This window comes from Vidua chalybeata, chromosome 10, assembly GCF_026979565.1.
Source record: "Vidua chalybeata isolate OUT-0048 chromosome 10, bVidCha1 merged haplotype, whole genome shotgun sequence".
Lineage (NCBI taxonomy): Eukaryota > Metazoa > Chordata > Aves > Passeriformes > Viduidae > Vidua > Vidua chalybeata.
In genome coordinates this window covers 4,641,372-4,663,596 of record NC_071539.1, presented here as the reverse complement: position 1 = coordinate 4,663,596, position 22,225 = coordinate 4,641,372, and the positions used below count along the sequence as shown (strand labels likewise).

The 22,225-nt window shown below is 45.8% G+C and overlaps 1 protein-coding gene across 2 annotated transcripts in view; it reads left to right on the top strand.

The window, feature by feature from the left end:
* The window catches only part of PLD1 (phospholipase D1), a 62,247-nt gene that overhangs the window by 6,000 nt on the left and 34,022 nt on the right, over positions 1–22,225 (top strand). For both annotated transcript variants that reach the window (XM_053951715.1, XM_053951714.1), the window contains exons 2-8: positions 11,206–11,391; positions 11,724–11,851; positions 12,149–12,294; positions 13,040–13,148; positions 14,567–14,632; positions 20,149–20,207; positions 20,733–20,825. In XM_053951715.1, the coding sequence (XP_053807690.1) occupies positions 11,238–11,391; positions 11,724–11,851; positions 12,149–12,294; positions 13,040–13,148; positions 14,567–14,632; positions 20,149–20,207; positions 20,733–20,825 (755 nt within the window). In that variant the 5' untranslated portion in view covers positions 11,206–11,237. The remainder of the gene's footprint in view (positions 1–11,205; positions 11,392–11,723; positions 11,852–12,148; positions 12,295–13,039; positions 13,149–14,566; positions 14,633–20,148; positions 20,208–20,732; positions 20,826–22,225) is intronic.

Here is a 22,225-nt window from a genome sequence, read left to right as displayed (position 1 = left end):
AGAAAGAAGTACTTTGTTTTCTCATTTCTCTTTTGCTATTTATGTAGTCCCTGTGAGATGTTCTGAAGTATATTTTTCCATGACTGAGGTTTCCTGCAAATTGATTTTTTTTTTTTCTGTGTCCCACCCAGTGTTAAGTCGTACCAAGAAAGAATAGTTAGATGACTCACGGTGGCTTTGAAATCTCTGTGGTTCGACCCGATCCTGCAGAGTTTTGGCAGCAGTTATGGCAAGTGAGCCATTTTGTTCACCAGGAGAAAGAACTGGCAAGATGGGAACTGCTGTCTGAGCCTGTTTAGCCTTTTTTACTTCTCTCCCAAAACTACTGCATTTCTTCCTGCCAAACAGCTTTCTTGTACATGCAGAAAACTCTCTGCAAACACTTTTCTGGGCAGTGCTGCTCCAGAAGGTCATGGCAGTTGAAAGAAAAATAGTCTTTAATTTTTGCCTCATTATGTGCTAAGGTCTGGAAGGTTAAGCTTGTAAGTCATAATATTAATGCTCTGATTTCCTCTAGGAATTTGTGGGGAAAATACCGTAAAGGACTTTCCATAAAAGGAGAATGAACTGCAGGGTGACTGCCTTGGCCAGACACCCTTGTTGCTTGTAAGATGCTGGAGGTCTGGAGATCTGGGTGGGGGAGAGGAGAGAGGAGGCAGCTGAGGCTTGATTTGAGCTCTGAGACGAGCATCATCTTTCCCTGCCTGCCATCAGTGGGCTCCTGTGCAGGCTTGATCGAGGCATTGTTTCTCCCCTCTAGGAAAGTGGTTAAAAAAAAATTTGTCCACAGCATCTATTTTGTTCTAAGCAAGCTGTCAGTATTGTCAGTGTATGTAAATGAGATATTTTGAATAAATTTGCAGGTGTTTAGTTGTATTTAAGAAAGAAACATAAGGGAGCTATTCTGTTTCTGCAAGTTACTGCTTCATAACAGACAATTTCTTATTAAATTTCCCTGGATTTGATCTCAGTCTGAAACCTCAGCCATAATTCCAGAATTATTTGCGAAATCAGAACACAATTACTGTAATTACTTACTCATCCTTAATTCTGATAATGAATCAAACACTTCAAGGTATAGAAAAATTAACTTTTCACTAGCTTGAGTACCCTGTGTCCCAGGTGCTGTTATGTTACCATGTAGGGTGTCCATGGGAGAGGCTGTTTGCAAAGCCACCTGGAGCCCTCTTTGAAGTCTTGGGGACAGCATTACCTCTGCCCTCTGAGCTTGGTATAATGGATTCTGTTACACGTACCTCTGGGACTTCCCCAAGCCACCTGTTTTGTTCTTGTAAACAAGACAGTCACAAATACTTTTTTTTAGCTGGCCACTAAAGAAGAGAAGGAAAATGCAGTTCTTGTGAGACCTTGGTGTTACTCTGATCCACTGATGAAGCTGTTTGGGAACTGGTTGGGGTTTTCTGGGTGAAAGGGAGGCTGAGGGCTGGTGTCTGCCTGTGTTGCTGCTGACTATACTGAGGAAAAGCAGCTGTTCTTGGAAACGTGGGTCAGGAGCAGACATGCACCCTACTGTTGTCACCTCTGGCACCTGCTGTTGCTGGTTTTTTGGAATGATGCCTCATTGTACAACAGCCTTTTAGTGCTGGGTGTCCCAGCTCGATGGTGGGAGCTGCAGCCACTGAGCACTGCAGCTTTAAGAGTAGACTGGAAAATAACTGAAGTCAAATGAGGACAGAGACATCAAATTCTTGTGGAGCTTATCAACCAGAATGCATCAAACACGTTTAAAAGCGTTGCTAAATGAAACATTAAAAATCACTAGGGAGCTTCAGTTTGGAAAGGTGCTGAATCCAGGTTTGCAGGCAGGAGTACAGGAGCGTTTTGGGGTGATGAGAGTGTCTGCACCACATCATGGGGCTTTGCACTTTGGCTCCTTTCAGTAACAGTGCTTTCAGGGTGGTGCAGGGTCCTGTTTGGGATGGGGAAGCAGCAGGATTCTGGCTGAGGAGCAGAGAGAGGAGCTGGGACATTCCCTTGCTGGGACAGCCTGGTGACCCCAAGGTGCCACAGTTCCTCTCACACCCATTAACCAGAAGTCATCCCGTGCTTTGGGTTACCAAAGTACACTTCTGGCACAGAGTATGCACAGTCACAAAAGCTGGGCAGAGGTTCATGTTCAGCCTGAGCAGTCACAGGCTTGGTTAACACTGCCAGGAAGGATCAGCGTGGGATGGCACCGTGCAGACACCTGTGTGGGCCTGCGTGCGGGTCCCAGCCCTGCACTTGGAGCTGCCTCTAAGAGGGACAGAAGCATCAGTAAAACTCTGGTGATATTCACCCTGCAGTGGTTGTCCTTGAGGCTGGTGGTGGTGTGGTGAAGCCACCCTGGGAGATGAGCCTGTGCCTTGCACTCCCCAGGCAGGGGAGGGAGTTGGACTTGGCTGCTCACGTGAGAACATTTGATTTCTGCACTGTAGTGGGGACTACACTAACAGTAGGACTCTTTAGTGGGAGGATTGCTTTCCTCCTCCATCATGGCCCTCTGCTCCCTGCCAACTGTTTGGTATTTTTTTAAATGGAAAATATTTGAAAAGTTTCATTAGGGCAAGCAAACTCCCAAAAGTCAAGACAATAGAAACAGCATTTTATTGAAGTGTTAAACTTTTAGTTGAACTATTAGTAAAAATACACGGTCTAAATCTGCTACTCCTTGTTGCTGTGATACCCACGGGAATTTCTCATTTCTTTGAGTAGGTCATGCAAAGGGTCAACAAAATCACCTCTCTGTGTTTTCACATGGAAAAAAGCAGAAGGAGAAAGAAAAGTCATGTTCCCACTTAATGGGAACAGTTCAGTCAGCAGCAGGAATGGTGACATGACCTCCTGACACATCCCTGTGCTCTTTGCCGTGATCTAGAGCTGCTGCCAGGAGCCAGTGCCCGTGCAGGGCTGAGATCCTGGTGCAGTTGCTGAATCCCTCCCAAGCACAGGCTGCAGTGCTTTCCCTGGAATTAGCTTGGCTGGTAGGAGATACATGAAGGTCTGTGTTTGCATTTATCAGCTGCCACCTAACCTCACTGTGGGAGGAAGGAAGGGAGGGATGGAGGTGTTGGGCTGCCTGCCAGCATGCCCGCTTGTCTCCGAGCTGCAGGAATTCCCTGCGGAAATGTGGCTTGGCAGGTGGCGGTTGCTGGAGTACACGTGGCACTGGGAGATACCAGAATAGTGTTGAGTGATGTACAGGACATCAGCCCTATAGATATCTATACATTTAGGTCACAAAAATATGTGCTGTATTTGTGTGATGTGTTCGGCTATGGATAAGAGCTGCAGCCATGCGTATCATCCTGTGAGCATTGTGGTGGTCCCTGTTATCCCTGATCCTCATGGAGATGGTCACTCTAAGAGTCCTGTGCATTACACCATCACTTTGGTTAGCTCCTTGCTTTTAGGATTTTATATAAAGCTTTTGTGAGTTCTGTCTTGTGCCGAGCTCTGTGTGTCTGTCAGCACCCAGAAGTGCTGTATGCTTTGGCCTTCCTGCTGTTTGCTCTTTGCAGCAGGCAGTTTCCAATCCCCTCTTTTCCATCAGCCCAGGACTCTATTGACCACTCTGTTGCCTCTTGGATGTGTGGCTTGGGGATGCTGAGATGGAGCCGATCCCCAAGGTGCTGTCACCTGATTCCCTTTGCCTGCATGCAGTTATAGTGCTAGTGGGTATGTGGGAGTGAGTAACCAGATTCCAGAGGCTCTGGGCATCCCCTGTCCTGGTTTTCAGGGGTGTTATGTGCAGTGCTCCTGGGTTTAGGGCTGCAGGGTGTTTCCCATGGACCACATCAGGGATTGTAGGACTGGTGGTGATCCCTGAAGGATGCACAGCCCCAGGTGTGTGTGCTGTGCTTAAACACTTTTGTCCATGCCTGAGCAATCCAAAACAAGGTGGTGAATTAGTATGTGTAGGGCCAGCCTTAATTAGCAATAAATACCTAATGATCAGCTTCCTGGGGAGGCTGCACTTCCTGTGGCAGCCCAGGGAGCAGGGATGGTGCTCCTGGGGTGCTGCTGGGCAGGGGGAGATGGAGCCACAGCAACCAGTACATCAGCATGAGATCAGGCACTGCCCATCTGAGGATGTTTATGTTTTCCCTTTGCTGTTCTGTAAAGCAAATGAAACGAGTCCTTGGGAGGTGCCTGATGCTTAGGCTGGGCCTGGGTGTGGGGACAAACCAGCACGGAGGGGCTTTCTGGCTGAAGCCGTGGCTTAGTCACCAGTGCCTTACCTCATCCTTTCCCTTGACCTGCCTGGCTTTTCTGTGTCCTTTTCTGTAGCACAGGTGCTGTGGGATGGATGCTACAGAGCCATGTGCAGGGGCAGAACGGGCTTTGCTCCGTGTGGCTAGTGCAGCAGGGACTTCCAAAGATGAACCTGTTATTTCCAGGCCATCCCAGCCTTGAAGCATCTCGTGCCCTGTTACAAACAGGCCGTGTGGATTCCTGTGACTTTGCTGTTCCTGTGGGCAGGCTGTGGCTTGGCAATAAGCCTCACGTGGCAAGGACTGTGGAAATCAATAATGCAGAGCCAGGGAACTGGGCTGCAGGAAGCACTAATCGGTTTCTGCTTTTAGAGGTATTGCTATTAAATGTGGGCACTTTGTGGGAATAATTGTTTTGGAAACAATATTTTAAAATATTTTGGTTTTATTAAGATTGGGGTAAAGATAAGCAAATTAGGTCTGGATGATGTTTTAATGTGTCTACTGTTGATCTGGATTTTTATTTCAGTTCTCCAGCTCCAGATCTTTCCAGGGTAGGAGCAATGCTTTGGTTTTTATTCAAGGACTTTTTTTGTGTGTTTTAAAAAACAAACTCTAATCCTTTTGCACTGCCCCTGCATTATGAGCATCCAGAAGGGCAGATTTTCAGGAGGCGTCTGCATTTGCTCTTGCTGGCTGTTGGCTCCTCTGGCTGCGTGTTTTCCATGTACTGAACTGAAGAACAGGGTTAAGGCATTGCTGAGCATTTTTCAACCCTTCTGTCTTTTAGTTTCATAGTTAGGAAATGCAACATGCTACCTACAAGAGCCCTGGATTTTTGATTAAATATTGAGGGAAAGATAAAATCAGTGTCTATTTTGCTTGGTGTGAGTATGGTGATTTTTCCTGGGCCGGAAAAGCAGGATGCTCTTTGCAGGTGCTGGCAGGCATCCTGAGCACAGGGAACACTTCCTAACTGTGATGGAGGGCTGACCTCTGCCCAGAGCTGTGGAAGGAGGGTGTACCAGGGCATAAATCTGGGGTGCTGGCAAGCCCAGCTTCTCCTGGAGGAGAACTCCTCAGAAATGACTCTTACTAGATGAGAGTATTTCCCCAACACAGAGTGGTCCAAAGCTAATTTTAGGTTTAAAATTGAATGAATTGAAGGATGAATTAGGAAATATTTACATGCATGAAAGATTCACCACCACTAGACAGAACAAAAAGCTGTTGAGGGCATCGTACATGGGAATTCCTTGGAATTTCATTTGGGTTCTTGGTGCCCTTATTCCACCCAGGCTCCTGGCAGCAGCAGGAGGAGAGAGAGAGAATTGATGGCTCCGATTCTTTGGGCTTTGTTTTGTTTGTTTGTTTGTTTGTTTGGTGTTTAGTGACCCCATTTCACTGCCCAGTTTTGGCCTGAGCCTGTCTGTTCTGCTCCAGGCAGCCTGGGAGGTTTTTGTGTGTCCCACCATGGGCACTGCCTGCAGGAGAAAACCAAGTATGGGAAGAGAGGTCACTTGTCACAGCCCCTGCCAAAAGGTCACTGTACTGAGAGAGATGTCATGAGAACAGGAATGAGATAATTTTCAGGGATTATAGTGTTTCTCACCATAGGGATGAGTTGAGACAGCATCAAACCCTGAGAGGCATTAGCAGGAAATGTCTGTTTTTCCTGGATGTATTTTCTCTGCTTCTCATTTTTTCCAAATGAAGTTCTTCTGGGTTTCATAGCTTCGTGTGGTCCTTTTCAGCATCGGAACCTCATTAAGGAGCTGTAATTATCTGAGCTTGTTTCAGATCTGCCACGATACAGAATAAACTTAGGCTGACCAAGTTTTAGGTAGTCTGTGCTATTACCAGCTGCATACATTTTCACATCAGGACGTCAGTGTCTTCAAAACACAGAACTGTTCATGAATATTTACAAAAATATGTGTTTTCTGCCTTCCAGTTTCCACGCCTTTAAAGCTGTGCTTTTGTTGTCCTGTGCAACAAGTAGAAAAAAATTTTCTTTAGTGAAGTCTGAGATGGTCATATGATCCCTGAAGTAATAACTTGGGGTTAAAGCATAACCAAAATGGCAAATAACGAGTAGATATCGGGCTTGCAAAGTTGCAGCATGGAGCTACAGGTTTGCAGTATATTTACAAGGTCTCAGGGATTAGTATAGTTATTTTGTATTTTTTTTAGTCATTGTCCCTGCAGTTGAAATCTTGGCTGATTCTTGGTGCAGTCATTATTTCCAGTGTATATATTTTACTAGTTCAAGAGGTTGGGGGTCATGTGCAGTGGGAATAGCCTGGGACAGAAGGCAGAGAGCTTAAGTGGTGCTTCAAGAGGAAGTAATTAATATGAGAACTGAGTTGGACAAAGGCAGTGTCAGCTGTCTTTATAGGGTTTGTAGTATGTAAAAATCTTCCAGTTTTTAATCATCTCCTTTTTTCCCCTATCTGTTCTTTTTTTTCCCAAGGTTTTCCTTTACTGCTGAGTCTTTTCATTGCATTTTCCTTCTTGCTGCATTTGCCCAGGCAGACTTTGAGCCCGATAAAGCCAGAGCAGCACCTTCCCTCTGTTCAAACACAGGTTGCCACACCAGCTCCTGGCTGCCCCAGCAGCAGGTTTGGGGTGTGGGTGCTGGGGTCCAACTGTTCCTCTGCCTTCCTCAGCCCTGGGGTTCTGCAAACCCCTCCTCAGGCAGTGCCATGTCTTTGCAATTAGATAGGGCTTTCTCCATAGTCTCTGATTTAGACCAGCAGTGAAACTGGTCTAAGAGAGAGTAGGTTTAGATTAGATATTGGGAACAAATTCCTGCCTTTGAGGGTGCTGAGTCATTGGTTGTCCAGAGAAGCTGTGGATGCCCCATCCCTGGAAATGTTCAAGGCTAGGTTGGAGGGGGCTTGGAGCAACCTGAGATAATGGAAGATTTCCCTGCCCATGGCTGGGGATTAGAACTGGATGATCTTTGAGGTCCTTTCCCACCTAAACCATTCTGTGATTCTCATTCAGAGCACTTCTCTCTTGTCCACCCTGATCACAGCAACCTTCTGCAGAGTTGCAGTCTGCTATCACATTTCTCTGCCTTCTCTCAGTATTGAGACTGTTCTCATAGGTCACATGCTTTAGGTCTGAGTTTTCCTGTGTTCTTCATCATCTCTTCCTTCCTGGCTCACAGGCAATAGTCCTGTTTGTTCATCTTGGCACAGATTTTGCCTTTGTTCGGATTGCTGGTTCTTGACTCAGTCAGACCCTGCTTTTTCTCTTTTGGTTGTTTGGGTTTATTTTCCTTTAAAAAACACACTGTTTATTTTCTATCTTGAATGGCAACAGCTGAATGCTGAAATGCAGCACTTATTTCTCTGAAGTTTCATCCTGTTATTTGCAGTCTCCTGTGATTTGCTGGTATCACTTGAGTTCAGTATCAGAGGTTTATAATTCCCTTCTGTAGTCCATCAGCAGTGCAAGCAGTGAGTGGCACTGGACAGACAGGGCCTTCTTGGTGTAGCCTGCCTGATTTATGGTAAAATCCTGGATATCCATGTCTGGTGCCTGTTTGCACCCAGCCTGTTGCAGATTAACCCAGGCATTCCTCAGCTTGCCCATGGGAATGCAGAGTGTCCATATGGAAACTCTGCCCAAGAGGTTAAATAGCTCTTATGGAGCAGAGCTCTGTAAAGCAATTTGGCAAAGCTTTCAGAGGGGTGTGGTATGTCCTGTCTTTCCAGCTGACCCCAGTGCCATCTGCCCTGCCCAGCTCTGGGTTTGCCCTGTATCCCCTGGCTCTGCAGCAGCCAGCTGTGACAGGGAGCGTGGCCACTGCCCAGGCTCATGGGGCTGTTGACAGGGCCACGGGCAAGTCACATTTTCCTTCTCAACCCCAAAATTTTGCTCTAATCTCGATGGAGGGAATCTTGCTGCTGGGACTCACTCAGTCCATCTGACTGTGGACTCTTCTTTATTGCAGGATTTGTCTGTGCCAGCTGTGAAAACAGCTTCAGCTTTAAAAAAAAAAAAAATAAAATCCTGAGTTATGGAGCCCTGCTGCGGTCCCTTGGAAATAATCATTGCATACACTGGTTAATTGTTTATCCATTAACCAACTGTGTCAATTAATCTGACAAAGAGCCCAGCTGTACCTGGCACGATGGGGAGGAGAGAAGGAGGAGGAGGGAGGATGAGCATCTCCTCTCTCTGTTGAGTCCCCTCTGTTGCTCTTCCTCCAGCCCTGTTGATGTGGTATTTGTCTGCTGGTTTCCTTCATGTGTAATTGCTGGCATGGCACGTCCAGAGTGTGTTTGGGCTTATGTTCTCTTTGACCATGGAAAACTTCTTTGGAAAGGGCATTAAGTTTCCATGAAGTAAAGGCATCTTCTAATGGAGAAAAAAAACCAAATTCCGTTTTGTTTCTAAATGTGAATGCAGACAGAAATACAAAGCAAGATGCTGCTTTATTCCCAGCTAGAAATACACAAAAAAAAAAATCTTTGCATGAAGTGCTGAGTAGGAAAGTGAGTAGGAAATAGGATTTTAATGTATGTATTAGTGCAGAGTGAGGCCCTGGGCTCCCTTCTGCTATCCCCAGGGTTATTTCAGAAAGCCTGGTAGCATGGCCTCCCTTGGGAATGCTGTTTATGTATGCCTGCTTTCCAGGGAGAAAATCAAACATCCCAAGCCAGTCTATATCAGGTGGAATGACTTCACTCCAAACAAATGAAAATGTACCTTATGCTCTCTGAATAATTGAAGGTCCCTGCAGTACTTTGTTAGAATAGGAAAAGTGTAAAGCTTCCAAGAGGGAGAACTGGCTTTCCATGAAGTGGTGACAAGGGAGGTGTGGAGCAGTGCCAATGCCAAATTCCTGCTGCAGAGAGGCTGCACGGGCTGGGTAGGGTGGCATCAGTGGGGTGAGAACAGTTTCATAATGGAAACTAAATAAAATACAGTAATAATTGTCATGACAGGGGAATAACACTGGTGGAAACAAGTAATTCATGATACAGCAGTTGCTCACTGTCCCCTGACCAGTGCCCAGCCCCCAGCAGCAGCTGGCACCCCCCAGCCAATTTCCCCAGCTGATATCCTGGGAATGGTGTCCTGTAGAATGGAATATCCCTTTGGCCAGTTTGGGTCAGCTGTCCTGGCCATGCTGCCCCACAACTTTTTGTGCACCTCCTCATTGTCAGAGCACTGGAAACTGGGAAGTCCTTGAATTAGGGGAAGCAGGACTTAGCAACAACTCAAACATCAGTGTGTTATCAACATTCTTCTGGTCCTAAATCCAAAACACAACACGGTACCAGCTAATAATAAAATTAACTCTATCCCAGCTGAAACCAGGATGTTGCCCCAAAGTTCAGTGTATCACTGGGAAAGGAGGTACCCACATGTGTGTTTATATTTGAATTATTCATGCAGGTCTCTTGAAGTGACCTGGGGGCCCAGTGATTCCCCTGGTCTGGTCCTAAAGCCTTTTGTGCTCTGGTGGCTTTTCCTGCCCCTGGTGGAAGGTGACAGAGCCACCCAGGTCCTTGGAGAACTCACTCCCAAGATGAAGCTGTTGGTTCTACATTTACTTTGGTATAAGAGAAGAGATTGACCCAGTTTTTCTTGATTCAAGTCTGTGTGCAAATGGATTTTTTTCCTGAAGGCAGCTGCTTCTAGCATGTTTTTAGGCATACATGGTATCAGCCCTATGTAGTAATGAAATAATGGACTTATTTCAAGAGGAAACAATAATAAAGAATGTTCTTTCAAAAGCAGCTAAACACATGATTTATTAAAATGTTAAATTATTTCCAAGTTACGGCATACCCAGCTCTTGTTGTGGAGCTCACTCAAGAATAATTGCACAGTGTTCTTTGCAGATCTTAACATCAGAAATGTCACACTTTTTTGGAAAAATCATTCTTTAACACAATGTGAGAGCTTCCACAAGGATAAATGGGCATCCTTGTATTGGCTTCTGTAAAATGTTGCCAGTTTGTCCCATCCATATTTTTTCAGTGTAGCTGTCGAGCTGTGACATTTATTGCAGAGCAGGACAAAGATTGAAGGGACTTTTTATCATCATCAGGGAGATGGCCAGAAGCTGGAGCCTGGCTGTGTGCAGGGGCCAGCAGCCAGCTCCACAGCCCCATGGTGAGATGCAGAGCCTGGAGGAGGAAGAGGGTTTGCAAATACTCATGAGCAGAGAAGGCTTGTGCTAGTGTCAGTGGCCATACCTCATATATCGATTTACTTTTGTTTCCTTATTTTTTTTGCTTCTTCCTTCCCCATTTTTCTCGTGACTCAGGCTCCTGGAATGGATGGGTGGGAATAAAGGTGGGAAGTGCTGTAGTCACCAGTGCCCAAATACCTCTAAGTGCCACTGTCTGAGTGCCCTGAGCAGGCTGCAGCCTTTTCCCTGGCCGTGTCCCCATCACTAAGGGACAGTGGGCTGGTTCCCTGCAGACACCTGGGATGTTGGAGGGGTGAGCACAGAAGATGTTGGCTCCACCTTGTTGATCCCAGGCTTTCTGTGGGGATCAGGATGCTCCTGACCCCAAAGAGAAACCTTTAGAGCTGTAACTTTTGAGCCTGCTGAGAGGATGGAGCCTTGGGGGAGCACGAGGCATGCAGACACTACAAGCAGTTGTGTAAGGTGCACAGAAATAGAGGCAATCTTAATAATGCCAGGAGTTACTAGCACTACTTCACTCAAAGGAAGAACATCTAGCAAAAATTGCTACTGATTTTCTGAGTGAGCTTTTCTTTCATGTAGCCTGACCTGGGAAACTCAGCACTGGGTGAATTAAGTCTGGGATGTGGCCGGGCAATGATATGGTTTGTAGCTTTATAGCTGAACCTTTGCCATTGGGTGTGTAGGGTGGGGATAGTTGGGATGAATGTGTGTAAAGGGATGGAAGGAAGATGTGTCCATGCATTGCCAGTGGTTTCCCTCAGCCCTGTGTTGCAGAGAAAGTGGTGACAGCTCTGCCCTGTCTCTCCCCAGCGCCCCGCGGCTCCTGAGCGCAGGCCCCTGAGATGTCTCTGAGAGCAGAAAGCCATGCAGCCACATCCACGCTGAAGAAGCTCGCTGCAGACATGAGCAACATCATCGAGAGCCTGGACACCAGGGAGCTCCATGTGGAGGGGGAGGAGGTGGACTCGGAGGTGCTCACTGACCCCAAAGGCACCGGTGAGTTGACAGCCGTTTGCTCTCATCCCATGTCCTGCCTGGGTTTTAACAACCTGTTGGCAGGTAGGCTACAGCCTCAGGGGTTTTGCCAAGCCCAGCACTGACCCTGATTTAGAACCAGGAGGCTCTTAATACTTGAGCTCCTCAAGTCAAGTCCCTTCTGTGTAACCTTGTCTTTGAGCTCTCCTTAATAAAAATCGCTCTCTTTTGCTGAAATTAATGCTGCTGTATAAATGCTCCCAAGTTAAAGCATTGCTGTCTGCTGCCTTTCATGCCCCGATTGTTACAAGGCTGTTGAGCTAACAGTTTTGTGGGGTTTGTGGTCCTTGCAGTGTGCATTCCCTTCTCTGCCATCTACCACACCCATGGGTTCAAAGAGCCGGGCACGCAGACGTACCTCACAGGATGTCCTGTCCGAGTGCGTGTGTTGGAAGTTGAACGCTTTACTTCCACTAAGAAGGTCAGAACTTCCAGAGATTTTGTTTGATTTCTGTAGAACTGTATTTAAAATGCTGTTTGTGCCTTAATTTTGCGCTTGCTTGTTGATGGGCTGAAGAAGCAGTGATGACTGTGTCTCAGAAAATGCTTAGGAGAGAAGGTTATCTGTCTATTTATAAAACCTAATAAAGCAGAAGAAGAAATTGAGAGACACAATAATCCTTAAGTAAAGCTGAATAAAGGCTCTTTAGATGAGCAGCTGCAGGAAAATGGCTTATTTCAAAACTTGTATCCCATGTGGTGATGTTCTCCCCTGCAGGTACCAAGCCCCAATGTTTACACCATCGAGCTGACCCATGGAGAGTTTGTCTGGCACGTGAAAAGGAAGTTCAAGCACTTCCAGGAGTTTCACAGGGAGCTGCTGAGGTACAAAGCCTTCGTGCGCATCCCTATCCCCACCAGGAGGTGAGTGTGCGTCCCTGTGGACACAGTGGGCTTTGGGAGATGTCATCTGTTGACTTTTATTATCATATCTATTTGGCTTCACTGGTCCTATTTGCTTTGCTGTAAGGAGGAGAGGGCAGAGGAATTCAGTCTCCATGAATATTTAGCAGCTATAATAAAAGTATTTAATCTATGTGTTTAGCAGCCAGAATCTAAGCGATGCAAACATCTCTCTGCTGACGCAGAAAACGTCTCCTGGGTCATCAGCTTTTGAGCTGGATTTGCCTTGAACTTGGGGAAGGGTTATGATAATGCTAATGGAAATTGCTAGAGCTTTGTGGCTTTCTGACAGTGTGGGCAGGAGGTGGGAGGTATGGGGGTCCCGGCTGGCCTTGGTGCTTGGGATGGCTGGAAATATAAGAGGAAAGGAAAAAGAAGTGTGAAGAGAAGTGGTGTAGGTGAGGGAGAGCCTTCTGATGTAGAGAAATGTTGGGATATAATAGGAAAGGTAAAAGTATGAGGGGTTAAGAGCTGGAGGAACATAATGCCCTAAAAATAGGATGTAGGCTTCTTTTCCTTATGAGACCAAAAGCTGGCCTTCAGAAATCAAACTGATACTTCTGTGTTGTGTTTCAGTTTGTAAGACACTTGGAGCTGGCTTCTCAGATAGAAAAAATAAAGGCATTGCAGCAGAGGGGTTAGGTGTTGAGGCATACAGACACTTGCAGCACTGAGACTTGATGCTGGGGTGTGCTTTTCCTTCCAGTCACACGGTGAGAAGACAATCCATCAAAAGGGGAGAGCAGAGGCAGATGCCGAGTCTGCCGCACACCGCAGAGAGCACGGTGCGGGAGGAGCACTTCTCCAGCAGGAGGGTAAGTGCCCACCTCACTCTGGGGGCCAGAGGGATGCTCTGAGGTGCAGAGAAGCCTGGCAGGTTGCTTGCAAAGCCACCCACTATCAAAACCCTTGTTTGGTATCGTTACAGTATTTTGCTTGACAAAGTTTGGCTTTGACAAGCCCAGCTTTAATGCCAGATTCTCTGCTGTGCAATGATGAGGATGCTGCTCCTGGGGTTCATGCAGGCAAAGCTTTCCTCTGCAGTTGCTGAACACCATGATGCTGGGAGTGGTGGTTCCCCTCTTCCCACCTGCTCTGATTTAAAGTTAGAGAAGGCAGATTTCAGAGGCAAGTGATGGAGGCAGCCCCGTGGCCATCAAAATCTGAGAGATTTCAGTGCCGTCCCCCTCTGAAAGAGGAGATGACAGTCAGGCTATTGATGCTGAAGTGGGTAATTTTAGCCCAGGCACACGTGTTCTGTGTAACTTCATCAGATGTTAACAGATGGGCCCTTCCATGGAGAGGGTGGATGTCTTCCTACCTCTTCATTGCAGCTTTGCTGCTCGCAAGTTAAAAACCCCATGTTTGTTCAGGCTGTGCTTGTCGTTCTCTTTCTGCTTCTCCCTCCCTCTCTCCCTGGGCTTTGTGCCACTGGAACTTCAAGGCCCAAAGGATTAAAGGATTGTGTCTTGTGGCTGTGCCATGCAGAAACCCTGCTGTTCACAGCTTCTCTGATGTGTGGGAAGTTTGAGGAGAGAGATGTGGGTTTAAAAGAGGAATAAAACTGTTGTATAGATGCTTTTTATTTTTTTAGCTCATGTTTCCTTTCAGTTTGCTTTGTGTCCTGTAGGACTCTGCCCAGTTTCCCATGCCCAGATAGTCTAATTTTTTCTTTTCCCTTTTACAATGAGGATGGAAAGAGATTGCTTCTCCCATAATGGTTTCTTCTCTTCTCCCCTCCTGGCTGGGGAGGACAGGCCCAGCCACTGCTCTCTCTGTGTCCTTTGGACAGGACAGCGTGGTCCCTGTGTCCGTCACTACATGAACCTTTTGTTCTGGTTATACAGGCTCTCTCAGTTGCCTCTGAGCCTGTTTTCTCACAAAACTGATTCCTGTGGGTCAGAAACAATGGGGACTGATTTGGTACTTAAAATTGTTCTGAAACTTTATCTCAGTCACAAAAGTTGACCTCCAAAGTGACCCTGCCACAGAACACGTCTGCTGGTGGAAGGTACAAACAGAGAACTATGATAAGTAAACAACCTATGACCAAACTGTTTATGGTGCTGAGTTATGATATCCTGTGAGCACATAATAATGGATTTATTTATCCACTCAAACTGAAAAGTGTATCTGATTTCTTGATTGCTTCCTAATGCCAAGCAGTTGGATTACAGGAATTTTCAAGAAAAACCTCCATATCCTATCTAAAGTTTCAACATTTTAATTGTAGAAACAGCTGGAGGATTACTTGACAAATATCCTGAAAATGCCAATGTACAGGAACTACCATGGAACAGTAAGTAGAAATTAATTTGCTTAATTGTCTAAAGAATATTTGCTTTACAAATGCTGAATTCCTTGGAAGAAAACATGCAGCTTCTGCAAGAAACATTTTACAGCTGTTTTGTGAGCATTTTGGCTTAGCTGATTTCTCCAACAGAGATGTAATATGATTAAAACCAAAGGAATGACTCAATGTTAGAGGTTGCTGGTACAGCACAGTGATAACCTCCTCAAGCTGGTTCAGTCCAGCAGCTGGTAGTACATGTATGATGTAGTGAGATTCTGTTTAATTCTGCAGACTCTGCAGTTATGGTTTTAAATACCTAAAAAATTGGGAGTCCAAACCATATTTGTAATTGCTCCTTCAGTCTGGGCTTTTTGTGTGGTTCTGGGTGCAGATTTGTCTCAGCTTTCTATTCTGTGCAGTTTCCCTGGACATTAGTGACGTTGAGTTTGTGTGTGTGGTATACCCAGAGAGGTGAATGAGTATTTTGTCAGTTCCAAAGGGAGATGGTAGTTGGCTTATTTCCCCGAGTCAACACTGTTTGAAATGAGGAGAGATGTCAAATCCAGCTTCAGGCCTATTTTAAGGAAAAACATTTCTTTTGAAATTCATCCTTGAATGTTTCTTCAGAAGCCCTCACCTGTCAGCTGCAGGTGTGGAATCTCTTGGGGATGGTAATTTATTTCCCCTTTTTTTGGCTCCATAATGACTGTGTTACTTCATCTTTTGTATTACCAGCAAAATCTGATGCATGCACTGAGTAGCTGCCAAGTTTAGTGACATTTCTGAGCACAGATTGATAGCTGGGAACACCTGGTTTTCAAACAAGCCAAAAATACAGACTGAACTTTGGATTTCTGTAGCAGGCACTTCTCTTCCACTTTTGCTGTTGTTAGATATCTTCTATTTTGCAGGATTTCCGTTGTGTAGAGATGTTGGGCAGCTCATAGCTGGATGTTGTGTATAAAAACTTAAAAACTGTGTGTGTTCTCTTGCAGAGCTCAGTGTTGAGCACTGCTTGTTCCATGGGACCAAGTTCCCATTGGGATTGGCCATTGTGCTCTGGATGGCAGGAAATCTTCAGGCTGAGGCTGAGGAAGCTGCATTCCTTAGAGTGCTCCTTTAGGGGACAGGCTGTGGAGCTTAATTCCAATGCAGTGAAGAGCTGTGTTAGTCTGCATGTGGAAAAGAGTCATCTTTTGTTCTAGAAGCAAGATTGGGATAACTTGGCAATTTTGATCAGTAGCATATGCAGAGCGGGGGAGAGTTATTTTACAGTGTGGATCCATCTTGTCACTTTTAGGCAGGCGTTGCCTTTTTAAAATATTTTGGAACGTTTCTGCTCCTATGAGAACGTGGGTGATGCTTTGGCCAGGCTGTGGTTTGAGACAGGCTGCACAGTGGGGGCTGGGAGAGGAGATGGGTGGCCCTGCCTTCCCAGGCAGCTGTGGGGTGCTCCCTCCTGGGCTGAATCGCCCTTCTGTCCCCAGCCCCTGGAGCCAGATGTCCCTTTTGCACATAAATTCTCAGTTTATTGTTGGCTTTCACTGGATTTGGCCACAGAGAAGTGTTCAGGGAGGATTTGCTGCCCGTGGTGGCAGCACGGGTCCTGCAGGCGATGCTGGAAGAAAGCACAGGGAAGGAAGTGCTTCCTTTAAAACAGCACCCAAACACCCCCACCATTCTCAGACGAGACTAAATGAAGATTTCTGGCACTTTCCCTGAAACTGTATTTGTCCTCCTGAGAACAAAATGAGGGCTTTGCTCTTCCTGTGGTTGAGAAGTCTTTTGCCCGGATGCTGACAAATGCTGTAACTGTCTTAATCTTGGAGCACATTTGGACTCCTCTGTGCTCCTCTCATCAAATCCATGCACTGAGAACTTTTTTAAAATCAGGAACTCTGTTAAATCAGGCATGGAGTTGCAAAGGCAAGTTGAGACCTGCCTGGAGTGTAACCCTTGTCATTGTGAAGAGCCTGCTTAGGTCAGTAGCATCTCTGAGGAGATGTTTTTTTACATCTGAGCTGCACAATTTAATGAATTTGCTTTTTTTACTTTTTTTATTTTTGTGTTTGTGGTCAATTTATTATTTGCCAGTGAGAGCAAAGTGCTTTATACACTGTCTGGAGGATGTGCCATGCACTTCAACAGTCAAGCCTGCAAGTCAGGCTTGTGGTTTTGCAGACCTGAAGTCACTGGTTGGGTTAAGGATCAGGTCCACAGTGACTACATGGCATTGGAGAGGTTGTACATCGTCTAGCTTTTTATATTTAATATATTTTTTAAAATTATTTATGTGATTAAATCTCATGTCTTCTTCTCCTTTCCAAAACCTTTTTATAGTACTTTTGGGCTGAAGAGCTTTAAGACAATTACGATTAAAATGAATGTTGTGGGAATCTCAGTGTGTTAACTGTTCACACTTTTTTTTTTCCCTGAAAATGTGGAGGAATATAGCCTCAAAATGTTGAGGCTTAATTGGATTCTGTTTAAAAAATTTATTAATTGGACTTTTGTGTGTGTAATGTTTTGTATGAACTTTAGAGAGAGTAAAAACCTCATCTTAATTAAGAACAGCTGAGAAGTGAGAGAGGCCCCTGGTTTGCCTCTGATACAGTGCTTGGATCTGCAGACCTTTGTGGAGGTCCCCACCCAACCCACCAATATCTCAAGCTATTACACTTGAAATGCAGCACATTTAGGGTTTCTTTTGATGTGTGTTTTGTATAAGCAAATTTTTTTTGTGTGTGCGTAAGAAATTGTGCTGAACAATATCTTTCTGAAGAGTGTGTAATTCCATGTTATGGCTAGTGACCAGTGCTAATCAGCTTTTGGTGCGTTTCTGAACCCACTAAATAAAGAGCAAGAGTCAAAATGAAAAAATACAGCATGGAGAAGCTGAATCCTTTCTGAAATGCAGATGCTCTGTGAAATTTTTACTTAAATAAATCATTCATGTTCCACATTGCTGGCAAGACAGGATGGTTTGAACACCTTGCAGCTGGTCCTCCACCTTCCATAGCCTGTCCTCCTGCAGCCCATCACTCCTGTCTGCCACAACAATGTCATTGAAGCTGCATTCTCCAGGCCCATATCTCATACCAAAACCATCCTGCTGCGGGTCTCTCTGAAACCAGAGTGGGATGCCAGATCCCAGGGAGGCAGCTGGGCAGCGCAGGAATTCCGATGTGACGGAGATGAAAGCTCCTGGCTGCCCTGCCTGCCTCTCCCAGCCTCTCTGTGAATGATGAGCACCTCAGATGAGGCACTGTGACAGTAAAAATAGCTAATTGTAACAATAAATCATTCCATCAGATGTTTCGCGCTACGCTGGGGAATTTTCCTTCTAACTGCAGGAATTTATTTAAGTTTTTTTTTTACATACCAACGCTTGATCAATGTGTTGGATGGGCTCCTGTCATTGCTGTTCCAGAGACTGCTTGGCTGAAGAGGAGGTTGCTGTTCTGCCAGACAATCTTTGCTTCTCTTTTATGTAGTGGTAGTTCTGTTTCTGCAAGTAATTTTTCTTCTTGGTTTTTCTTTTTGCTTCTTTGAGGACCATTATTTCTCTGCATGCAGTGCTCCTCAAATTTCTGCCAGCTTTCTGGTTCCAGCCAGCATTTTCAAAGGGTTTTGACATTTCTGTGCTTTTTTTGTGTATATGCCCACTGTGAGAGAGATGTCTGGGTTTCTGATTTGTCTGATATGAAATGCCATGAAGTTAAAATGGGATCCAGACAAAGAACTGGCCTGAGAATTTGCTTGGGATCTCTGATAAGGGCTTGTAAGATACACTAGATTTTTTCAGGCACTTCCTACCCTGCTCTAAATGTCACTGCAGAAACAGCTGAAACATTCATTGGTCACACCTGGTGCTCTTCCAGAACACTTAGGGAGAACAGAGAGAGCAAGATGGTTGGTAAAATAGCATGGAATTACTTGTTTTAACCACTTTCTGAAAACAGGCTGAAATCACCTTAAAATCAAAGCATTAAAATTGCCTCAGCTGAGTAGAGGTTACTTTATGTCCTTGAGATACTCAGAGGAAAGCAGTAGTGTCTTTTGTTCTTCTTCATGGCCTTGGCTGATATGAGAAGTTTGGGAAGATCCCAGGAGCAGCTGAGCATGAGGAGATGGAAAGATCTTCAGTCCTACTGCTGTTTTCTGGGAAAAAAATGATGGTATTGGGAAGGGAGCCTGTGCTAACCTCATCATAATGGCAAGATAGACTTTGACCCCAAATTTACTGATACTTTTTGTTATACTTAGTGTCTGAAAATGTCATTGAGGCTTAGGGGTCCACCCATGTAATTCCTGTGCAAAATTGGATTTTGCTGATGAGGACCCTGAGGCTGGTTTGCCAAAGAGAGATGACAGTGGCCCTTTCCTGGAGAAGAGAAAGCCTTTTCTTGGAGTTGCTGTGGGTATGGGTAGCATATCCTAAAGCTGGTACAGAGGCTGCCTCCTGTCCCCATTCCAATCAGGAGCACGGGCTGAGCCCTGGACTGCAGCCCCAGCAGGGTTCATTGCCAAAATGTGCTGTGAGAGGTTCCCTCTGGCTTGCTGCCTGGCCAGAGGGACAGTGACACCTGCCCTTAGCACCTTTCTGCACTTGGACAACTTGCTGTGACAATAAATTAGGTGCAGACAGGTTCTGCTGTGCAAGGTGACTCCTTCCCAGGGCTGTGCCTGCCCCAGCCCTGTCCTGCACAGGACACCCTGGGAGAATTTCTCCCTGCTAAAGGGGCCCAGGGCTAATAACCAGCAGACTGCCAGGAATGTCCTGCTGTGCCAAGAAAAGCCTGCTCGGTCAAAATTGCCCAGTGTCCTATTTTTAGAGGTGAATGTAATCGTGCTGAGCTTTCTCACCGGCTTTGCTCACTCTTATGTTCCCTGCAACCCCTGCTGAAGCAGGAGGCAGGTTCCTTGACTTTGGGGTTTGAACTTGCTCTCCTCCTGCCCCACTGTGGTTTTCATGTGGATTTTTGGTTCCTGGAACCAGGCGGGCAATGATGTGTGTTCAGCACTGACCTGCTGCAGTGGCCTTGGAGGATGCTCATGGATTGTGGGGCTGAACCTTCCTGTGGTGTCTCCATGGGGTAGGGGGCTCAAAGGGTGCTCCCTGCTCCAGGCATGTATCCTCATTTCCTTTGCAGTCTTTCTTTGAGGGTCTCTGGAGGGAGGAGATTATTCAGGTAGCCATCTAAGATCACACAGACTCCTGAACAGTGTCAAACTTGAGTCCTTTTTCAGCCAAAGATCTAAAAGGGAGAATACCAGGGAGTCCCTGTGATGTATTTGAGCTTAATTGTCCTGAAATGTGTTTTCCAAAGTACATCTAAAATAAACAAACAGAAAACTCAACCAAAATACTTTCCTTGGTCTTCTTGCAGATGCTTAAGTGACGGTGGATAATATCTGTTCTGGATGTTCTGTAGGTCTTTATGGCAAGTCACTTTGATAAAGCAAAAAATGTTGTGGATTTCAGGGTTATAAAGATGGGGGAATCTCTTTTTCTTTCCCAGATGGAGTTTGTTGGAGTAAGCCAGTTGTCATTCATCCACGACCTGGGACCAAAGGGCATGTGAGTTGTGAGCTGTCTTTGTGAGTTATGATTCACTAAGAGCATGGCTTTATACATAAATACTGTTAAAATTAATAGCTTTCCTTTCTCAGCACGAACTGACTGGGGAATATTTTGCCATCTAGATATGAAAAATTATTACTGTTTAGACAGAAATGCTACAATTTGGAGGAATGTTTTTGAGAGTGGGCTGCTTTATGAGACAGAGCTTTTGGGGTTTTCACCCCTCCCTCCCTGCAGCCCTCCCTGTTGAGCCACTTAATTTTCTGCTTCCTGTTCTATAAAGCGGGACCTTGTGCTTCTTAAAACTCCATTATTTTCTTTTTTTTTGTGTGGGGGGGGAGGGTAATTTTTGCCCTTCATCCAGTTTTTAGGGCACAGCACAGAGGCTGCTTGGGCACAGTTGGAGAGGCAGCCCTAGGCACAAGGGCTGGAGGTTCAGCAAGCAAAGCGTCCCCTCCAAATCCCCCCTGCAGCTCCAGGTGAGCCCCATCCCTCACCCTGACCCTGTTCCTGTCCTTGCAGAGAAGGGTTCATCATGAAGCGCTCCGGGGGCCACCGCATTCCTGGCCTCAACTGCTGTGGCCAAGGGAGGATGTGCTACCGCTGGTCCAAAAGGTACTGCTGGGGTGGCAGAGGTGGGGATGCCACGTGCTCCCTGGGCACACAAAAATCCCCATTTGTCTCTTTCTCCCAAAAAATCTGTCGGAGAGAATCTTGCTATTTTTACGAAAGCCACAGATTTTCAGGTTGGAAGGGCCTGTGGGCTATTCCCTGCCTCACCCTTCTGTGTGGTGGGTTTTTTTTCTCCTTTGGAGTTCACAGAAGGGACATGTTACTCCAGAGAAAATCTGGGATTTCCTAGAGCTGACAGAAATCCCAGACTGTGCCCAGCTTTCCCTGCTGCAGGAGCACAGGTGGCTCTGTGCCTTTGGGAGGGAATGTGGCTGGTGACCTGCCCCAGACAGATTTCAGCCTGGCCTTCTGAGCTTCCCTTCCTCAATTTACAAAATGAAAACCAATTAATTGAAACACTCTTTGGACTGCTTCAGGGCAGGATTAAATCAGATGTGACCTGCAGCTCTAAGGAGCTGTTTGGTGCAATTAACCTTGGCATTAAATACATTGCCTCTTGCTGATTAGTGTAGGTATTGAATCCCAATATTTTCTCCTGTTCCCATGTCCCTTCCTGCTGAAGACAGACATAATTTGCTGTTCCCATCCCTTTACTCTCTGTGTTAGGTCTCTGTGTTGCCTGGGGCTGCAGCACAGGGAGATGTGTGCTGTGGGGGAGTACCTGAGTTACCAGCCAGTCTCCAAAAAATGCAGGGTGTATTTCCTGGAGCATGCCCTTCCCAGGCAAATCTTTCCATTTCAAAATCCAAATAGCCCATATCTGCCTTACAGCAACGATTTCTTAGTCGATGGAGCTTCCCCAGGCATTATGCACCTTTGGATTTTAGCATCACCCATGGACTGTTATTAGTTTTATCTTTAATTGTTCAGTTTTCCAACAAAACCTTTCTGCATTCTTGTGAAGAAAAGGTCCTATTTCTGCACACTCTTTCCAACATTTCTTAATTTAGGTTTAGAGAAGATCTCTATAATGAGGGTACAGGGAGAAAAAGATGTGACCTTCCTTCAGGTCAAATCATTAAATCATCACCAATTCTTCTTGTTTTTTTAATGGAAAAATGCCTTTTCCTCCTGGTACTCCTCAGTTAACCCTTTCTTGTGTTGTCCAGAGCTGAAGCTGTAGTGGGGACAGTAGCACACCCAGTTCTGATGGATCTCCATTTTTCTTTAGAGCCTAGAAGGGGGGTGGGAGAAGTGTTTGAGTGGGATTGTGTACATAATATCACAAGTGAGACACTAAATTCCCATCTTGGCCCATTGGGACTGATAGTTTATGCATCAATAAATCAGCAAATAACAGTAAAATTTCCCAGAGAGAGTTATTAAAGGAAGGATTTTAGGACCTGGAGGAGGATAGTGGGGTGAAGCTGTGACTGGGCACA